The 8531-nt window shown below is 48.8% G+C and overlaps 1 protein-coding gene across 7 annotated transcripts in view; it reads right to left on the minus strand.

Annotated features, from left to right (window-relative positions):
* MARK2 (microtubule affinity regulating kinase 2) overlaps window positions 1–2495 on the minus strand; it is a 111035-nt gene extending 108540 nt beyond the window's left edge. For 3 of the 7 annotated variants that reach the window (XM_083591760.1, XM_083591759.1, XM_083591757.1), the window contains exon 1: window positions 1772–2495. In XM_083591760.1, the coding sequence (XP_083447886.1) occupies window positions 1772–1828 (57 nt within the window). In that variant the 5' untranslated portion in view covers window positions 1829–2495. The remainder of the gene's footprint in view (window positions 1–1771) is intronic. The other 4 variants (XM_083591767.1, XM_083591765.1, XM_083591756.1 and 1 more) reach the window with 2 other exon arrangements.
* Between the last annotated feature and the right edge of the window lie 6036 nt (window positions 2496–8531).

Consider the following 8531-nt stretch of genomic DNA (forward strand, 5'->3'; position numbering starts at 1 on the left):
ACACACACACACACGCAATTCCTGACAATTCAACCTCATCCTCTTAACCATTGCTCAATTGTCTTCTTCAGTCCAGCAAGCAAACCAATACAGCTCCTCTCAGTACCAGCACTGTTCACTATTAAGTACCGTTCCCAAGTGTTCTTTCTGGATAAAAAGAGAAAAGATGCAAGAAAGATATTCTCTAACCACCTTTAGCTGCACATTCCTGTGATTCATTCGTCCCAGTGGTGGCTGCTTGTTACCCAAACCATTCACCAAAGCAATACCTTTCACGATGTCCCAAACAAGTAACAGGTAGTAGTAACTCCACCCAAATAAAAAAAAAAAATTTTTTTTCTTTCCAGTAGCACCTTAGAGACCAACTAAGTTAGTTCTTGGTATGAGCTTTCGTGTGTATGCACACTTCGTGGTGTATCTGACGAAGTGTGCATGCACACGAAAGCTCATACCAAGAACTAACTTAGTTGGTCTCTAAGGTGCTACTGGAAAGAAAAAAAATTTTTTTTTTTGTTTTGACTATGGCAGACCAACACGGCTACCTTTCTGTAACTCCACCCAAATAGCCGCTTCTTCCCCAGCTCCTGGTGTTTTTACCTACCCTCCTGGATGTTACCCTGCATGTTATTCACTTCTGCCACCACTCCAATTACCCCACACATCCACCTTTACAAGAAGAAGGTAAGCCTGGAGGTTTCCTTTCCCAGCCTCCTCCTAGCACTCAAGCCTTGTCCAAAGTTTACAGGGCAGGGTTGCCATTCATTCAGTTGCTTTGTTAACCCTGCTCATGAAATCTAGAAAGGTAAGCTTCCCCCTGCATCCCCCACATAAGAGATGAATCAAGGGTGGTGAGAGTTATGCCTGTTGAATTTCTCCACAACAACCTACTGTTGAAAAGCAGCACAGGAGCAGAGTCACTTTAAAAAAAGAAAAAAAGAAGTAACAATATCCCTTCATGGGAAGCTGCTCCACGAAGAATGCTCCCCTTTAAACATTACAGTACATGGAATGGAAAATCAAGTCAGATGCAGCTCCTCCCCTGCCCCCAAATCTTTGGAGCACAGAGGAGGTCAGGGTTGCCCCTTCTTTTCTGTATCTTTTCAATCTTTCCCTCCACCTGCCTATCAAACAGGAAATAAAAACAAGAGAAGCACACTCCCTGGAATGGCACAAACAGCTGAACAACGCTTCACCTGCTATATTTCTGCATGCCTCAAAATGCTTTTATAGGTTTTTTAAAAGGCACAGGAACACAGGCAGTTAAAAAGGAAAGTGGCAGCCTTAAGCTATTCCCATCACAGTGCTCCAGAGACTTAGACTGAGGAGGGGGAATGGGTGGGAGGTGAAGAACATCTCATCTGGCTAGATTCTCCCTACCACGCAACTCTTAAAGGGACAGCACTTATCCATCTTCCCATGCAGGATTGCCACCCGTGTGGTGCTATGTTTTTAAAAAATTCTGTCTGCTTTCTGACAACAGCCTGGTGGGGGAGGGGGGAATACGTGGGAGGCTTCACATACCCACACAAACAGATGTACCACTACATTTCTGTGACATGGGAAAAGAAGAAGATTCCCTCAGCTAAATTTCCCACATGTGCTGGGCTAACCGAACCAGGATCACTTTTCCTTTTTCCTTTCAAAGAAGAACCTAGACATGCCACCCCATCCACATTAACCCCAACAGAAGGAATATATGTGGGATCAAGGAACCCCCAGGTTTCCCTGTTGGATCCCACCCCCTCACCAAATGCACATCCAGCCCTTTTACCTGCTCCGTGTCTCTCTCATTGAGGGTGGGCAGGGGACTCCGACCACTGCTCGACATGGCTCCCTTGGGCAGGGCCTGAGGGGAGAGTCCCCCCACTGCTGCTCAGCTGCTTCCCCTTCTCCTTCGCCCTGACCCAGCTGGAAGGGGTCGGGGTCTTCCTCCTCCTCCGGCTCTTCCTCCTCCTCCTCCTCCTCCTCCTCCTCACGGCGAGGGGGGCGGCCAAGCCACCAGCATGGGGGAAATGGGGCTCAATGGGTGGTCGGAAGGCACTAGCACCGCCTATACATAGGTGGGTCCCGCGCCCCGCCGGCTTTGAATGAGGGGTGCCCGGCTTGACAGTTCACGCGAGGCCGAGGATGAGGCGCGGGGACAAGGCCGCACCGGTCGAAAAAAACCCGAAGCGGGGAAACGCCGGGACCCAAAGCAAGCCTTTGTCTGGTCTGAGGCTTCCGAGCCCCGGCGCGCCTCCAGAACCGGGCCCGGACACCGTTTTCCCGTCACTGCCGGTGCCCGAGCTCCACTCGCCGCCCCTCAGCTTCACACAGCGGAGGCTCCCAACATGGCCGCCTCCGCCGGGCTTCGGGAAGTTCCGCCTGTTTTCCGGAAACACTCGAAAGGGGCCTCGACAACAACGGCTGCTTCGCACGCCTCGCTCTCGTCATCCGCTACCCTCCAGCGGTCTGGCGGAAAGTTCCGAACGCTAAGCCGATTCAACTTCCCACGGTGCACGGAAAAACACGAAGGCGCCGGCGGAGAGTTGATTGGTTGGGCAAGGAAAGAAAGGCGGGGCTTCTTTGCGAAAAAGAGAGAGAGGGAGAGAGAGAGAGAGAGAGAGGGAGGAAAAGGAGAGGGCGTGGCTAAAGCTTTCTATTGCGTTGGGGTGGGAGAGAAAGTCACTGGGAGAGGGAGGGAGAAAGGTAGAGGCAACATCCGGAAACCTGTGGAGAGAGAGAGAGAGAAGTTCGGAAATGGACGTAAACAGCCGAATAGGCTTTGGTGGGCAATGTCCGGAAATACCCGAATTGTCTCCTGTTCGGGCTCCACGGGCTCCGAATTAATTTCTCCTTCATCCTCTGGTCTAAAAGTGACGAGGCCTGATGGGCAGAAAAATAAATATATATTATGTGTGTCTGTGTGTCTCTCTATTTATTTCATAAAATTTATACACCACTTGACTGTAAAAAACAACAACCAACAACCTCAAAGTGGTTTACAATAATTTGAAAATGAGAAAACGGAGAAACGTACTGTATGCTTTAAAACATACAGAAGTTAAAATACTAAAACAGATCAAAATGCATACCCTCCCCACGTTTCTCCAATGAAAATAGGGACGTCCTAAGGAAAAGCGGGACATTTCCGGGATCAAATAAGAAACCCGGACGGCTTCTGTAAACCTGGGATTGGACCTGGAAAATAGGGACACTTGGAGGGTCTGAAAATTGTCCCAGATTTCTAGGCATCTGGGGAGGCTCCTCTAAACAGGTATGTTTTTAGCAGGCGCCGCAAAGAGTACAGTGAAGTCGCCTGCTTTGATCTCAATAGGCAAGGAGTTCCAAAGAGTAGGCTCTGCCACGCTAAACAACCAAGTTTTTACAAGCACAGAATACGTATTAAGTGGCACCTGTAAAGGTAAAGGGACCCCTGACCAGTCCAGTCATGGCCGACTCTGGAGTTGTGGCGCTCATCTCGCTTTATTGGCCGAGGGAGCCAGCATACAGCTTCCGGGTCATGGGGCCAGCATGACGAAGCCGCTTCTGGCAAACCAGAGCAGCGCACGGAAACGTTGTTTACCTTCCCACCGGAGCGGTACCTATTTATCTACTTGCACTTTGACGTGCTTTCGAACTGCTAGGTTGGCAGGAGCAGGGACCGAGCAATGGGAGCTCACCCCGTTGTGGGGATTCAAACCGCCAACCTTCTTATCAGCAAGCCCTAGGCTCAGTGGTTTAACCCACAGCGCCACCCGCGTCCCAAGTGGCACCTGTAAGTAGCACCAAATATTTTAACTAATTAAGCAGACGTCTCAAGTTGCTGCCTGTATGAAACCCTAAACCCTTGTCAGGCTCACAAATGCCAGAAGGGCCGCCCTGTTAGCCTCTTGGATAATGATGGCAAAATTGATTTGGGACTAAACCAAGACTGTGGATCACTTTCCTGCTGCAAGTGCTAAATTGATGTTGCAAAGCTAAAGGCCCATATAAGTGACCTTGGGGTCAGTCACTACCTCTTAGCCTAACCTACCTCACAAATGAGGAGCAGGAGTTGTAAAATTCTGAGCTCCTTGGTGGTGTGGGGCGAAGGCTGGATATAAATGCAATAAATAAATAACGGGATAGAAGCAAACTCGGGCACTATTTATTAGTTAACAAATACCGTATGTTTCCTCTTTCCCTTGCCCTGTTTTTTTAAATAATGAGAGGTGTTTCAAAGCTTCCCCAGCTGTTCACCCACCCACCCCCCACCTCCACACCTTATCCTTTCCCTTCCTGAAGAAGGATCTCTCACATAAGAACTGCTAACAAGGTGGGTGGGAAATTATGCAGCGAAAATCTTGCATGTGGCTGAGCACCAGCTATGATGCTGCTGTTGAAAGGATGAAGACTGTGCTGCACACTTCTCTTTGGAGGCAGAGCAGAACAGAACATGCACCAGTTGTTAGCGTTTGTGTGTGTGTTTGAAACCATGCCTGTCCTGCAGTGGTACAGTTCGGTTAATTTTAGGGCCTTTCCAGACAGTTGCTATTTTCAGGTGGGATTCAATCCTAAATTTAATTGGTGCAATTACAGTTCATTGGAGGCTCTCGCACAACAAACCAGCTCCCTCACTGCCCCATTGGATGTCTATGCAGTAACCAAAAGCGACAAGGAAACACGCTGGAATAACACCTGTATGACGCAATGTCGTCTAACCTCCCTGTGAGCAAATCGAAATGAATGCTCAATGGTTAGCTGGCATTGTCTAAATATAGGAATACAGGAAAATGCCTGCTGCTGAGTCTTTCTGGAAGTACTTTCTGATGGCAAGAGCTGTTTCACAGTGAAATGGACTCACCTTCATTGTACCTGTGAGTCAGGCCATTCGCTACACTGACTGGCAGTGGCTCTCTGCAAATTCAGACAGGGAGCTTCTTCCAGGCCTACCTGGAGATGCTGGGGATTGAACCTGTGACCTTCTGCATGCAAAGCAGATGCCCTGCCCACTGAGCTACGGCCCTTCCACTAACTTCCTTGAATGCTCAACAAACAAGACGGTCAGGACCAGATATACATATTCCTTCACTTTAAAATGTGTTGAGCCAGCCTGGAGCTCCTACTGAGGACCCTCCTGCTCACTCTGCTCAGTGGGACCCCAGAATTCTGACCCCTGCGCCTGCTTCCAGCACTCATCCTGAACTGGCTGCACTGGTGCCCAAACCGTGAATGGAAAAAATACGCAGTTGTGCTCTGCCCCCTGGTGGTATTAGTGAGGCACTGCAGCTAATTTAGCATCGTTAGCCCCAACACTCTACTAGGCATATTTCATAGAATTCTAGACTTGGAAGGGACCGCGAGGGTCATCTAGTCCAACCCCCTGCAATGCAGGACTCTTTTGCCTAATGCGGGACTCGAACCCATGACCCTAAGATTAAGAATCTCATGCTCTACCGACTGAGCTATCCCAGCTAAGTTCTGCTGAGTTGAACACTTCTTACTCCCAAATGGATCTCACCCTGTAGGATGGCATCCTCCGAGTTATTAACTGGCCCACTACCCAACTAAAGAAATCTTAGCTGATTACTTTAATAAATTTGTGCATGAACAGAACCATGGTTCTGCAGGAACACAGGAATCTGCTGTATACCAGACTATGGCTATGTACGCATTACTGGTTTAAAACACAGAGCAGTCGTTTCCTCCATCCCCCCACCCCCCATGTTTCAAATTGCTTTTTAATGTTGCTGTATACACCAGGGACTGTGTGGGGTTGTCTTCACCCAATGCACATTACTGTACTTGATTTATTTTCCCGGGGCTGATATCTGATCTGGTGTTGCTGTCATCTGAGCATGTGCAGAACATGTCTCAAATGTACACACCTTGGCTTAACAGCGGCTTCTGCTTTCAAGTCAGATGGAAGCTGTTTTGACGGAAAGTGCATCAAACAGGAGCATTTCTCGAGAAACTATGGGATGCCTAAGGATTGGGCTAAAGTCATGTGCACTCGGCTTCAGACGCCAGCGGTGGGAAGACGGAGAAGACAGTAATGTGTGCACAGCTTAGAGGACATCATCATCAAATAGTTGCTTAAGCCTTGACAGGTTAAATGCCTGACGGAGTGGCTGGTGTCTCTTGGGGCTGGTGGGGTGGAAGGCAGGGAGGTGGAGCCAATGACAGGCAGAGCCCACAAGCTATAGTTTTGCCCTCCATCCTTCTCCTCCACCCGGCTGAATTTTCATAGAATCATTGGAAAGGACCCCAAGGGTCATCTAGCAAGGGAGGAACCTCAACTAGACCATACATGGCAATATTGAGACTAAGGAGGAGGAGGAACCTGACAGGCAGAAAGTCACCCACTCGACAAGGTACTAGTAAGAACCGGGGCAGGGAGAGAAGCAATGATTCTTCAACATCAACTTCCTTGGGCTGGCCATGTTGTGCGGATGCCTTATGATCGTCTTCCAAAGCAACTACTCTATTCCGAACTTAAAAATGGAAAGCGTAATGCTTGGTGTTCCCCAAAAGAGGTTTAAAGACTGTCTCAAGGCAAATCTTTAAAAATGTAGTACAAACACCGACAACTGGGAAGCACTGATTTGCGAGCGCTCCAGTTGGAGAACAGCCTTTACCAAAGTTGTCATGGGCTTTGAAGACACTCGAACTCAGGACGCAAGGGAGAAACATGCTAAGAGGAAGGCACGCTTGGCAAATCCACACCGTGATCAACTCCCGCCCAGAAACCAATGTCCCCACTGTGGAAGGATGTGTGGATCCAGAATTGGCCTCCACAGTCACTTACGGGCTCATTGTTAAAACTGTGTTTATGGAAGACAATATTACTCAGCTATGAGTGATTGAAGAAGAAGAAGAAGAAGAAGAAGAAGAAGAAGAAGAAGAAGGGCAGGGAGGGACCGGATGAGGGCAGGCTGAAGTCGGTGGGGCACTGCCACAGGAGCTCCAATGCACCAGCCTCCCCCGGAGGCGCAAAAGCCGTCAGGGCTGCTAGTTCTTTGGAGGGCAGGCAAGGCAGAGTGGGGAGAGACGATCCCCAAATACCATTACCAACAGGAAACAGGGCAGTCAAATGTCGAAAATTGACTATTGTTAATTGACGTTTTTATCCCCCAAAAGGTTTTTGATTGAGTTTCCACTGAAATGAGGCTGCATTTTAATGTTTAATGTTGTATTTTAATCTTGTTTTTTAAGTTGTATTTCAATCAAATGTTTTTATATTTGGTGTTAGCCGCCCTGAGCCCGGTCTTGGCTGGGGAGGGGGGGTATAAATAAAAATTATTATTATTATTATTATTAGTTAAGTAGAAATGGGCATTTCAGCAGGTATTGCTTGCCATGCATAGGAACGTAAGACAAGGCTGAATCAGGCCAATGGCTCTCCTAGTTCAGCATCCTGTTCTCGCGGTGGCCACCCAGATGCCTCTGGGAAACTCACAAGCAGGACCTCTGAGCACAAGAGCTGCCCTCTCTGCTGCAGTTTCTGTAAACTGGTATTCAGAAGTGTTACTGTGGTGGGGGCAAAGCACAGCCATTGCGGCCGGTAGCCATTGATAGCCTTTTCCTCCACCAGTTTGCCTAGTCACTGCCGTCACTGCCTCTTATGGGAGCAGATTCCATAGCTGAGCTATGCACTCCTGAAATCCTCTCTTTATTTGGCAGCTATGTGAGGGCTCTGGACCATAAAGAAGGCTGATCGCCGAAGAATTGATGCTTTTGAATTATGGTGCTGGAGGAGACTCTTGAGAGTCCCATGGACTGCAAGAAGATCAAACACATCCATTCTGAAGGAAATCAGCCCTGAGTGCTCACTGGAAGGACAGATCGTGAAGCTGAGGCTCCAATACTTTGGTCACCTCATGAGAAGAGAAGACGCCCTAGAAAAAAACCCTGATGTTGGGAAAGATGGAGGGCACAAGGAGAAGGGGACGACAGAGGACGAGATGGTTGGACAATGTTCTCGAAGCTACAAACATGAGTCTGACCAAACTGCGGGAGGCAGTGGAAGACAGGAGTGCCTGGCGTGCTCTGGTCCATGGGTTCACGAAGAGTCGGACACGACTAAACGACTAAACAACAACAATGCGAGGGCCAGAGCCCTGTCCTCTTTCAGTGCCTTTTCTTAGCAGCGGTGGGGAAATCTGCAGCCATCTGCATGTGGCCAGACCACAACGCCCACCCACCTTGGCCATGCTTGCTGTGGCGGATGGGATTTGTCGCTCAGCAACACCTGGAGAGCCCACACCTGTCGTTAGGAAAAGGATCCCTCTCCCAACATGGTGAAGGTTAAGTACAAATCCGGTTCATCACCTGTCTCTAGCTGTGGCAGGTGGATGTATGATGAGCAAACAGACACAGATGGAAACTAGAACATGCTCTACAAAACTATGGCACATGTGTGTACCTCCTGCACATTGTAAACGGTGCCTTGCCTTGGCACTGATCTGATTTGCAAATAGAAGACTTTGGCAGAAGCTGTACTGGGAGTTCGAGCTCTTCATTCAACAGTGAGGGCCAAGGCAGCCCTTGCATGCCTCCAACATTTCTCC

Source organism: Podarcis filfolensis, assembly GCF_964270895.1.
Source record: "Podarcis filfolensis genome assembly, chromosome: 16".
Taxonomy (NCBI): domain Eukaryota; kingdom Metazoa; phylum Chordata; class Lepidosauria; order Squamata; family Lacertidae; genus Podarcis; species Podarcis filfolensis.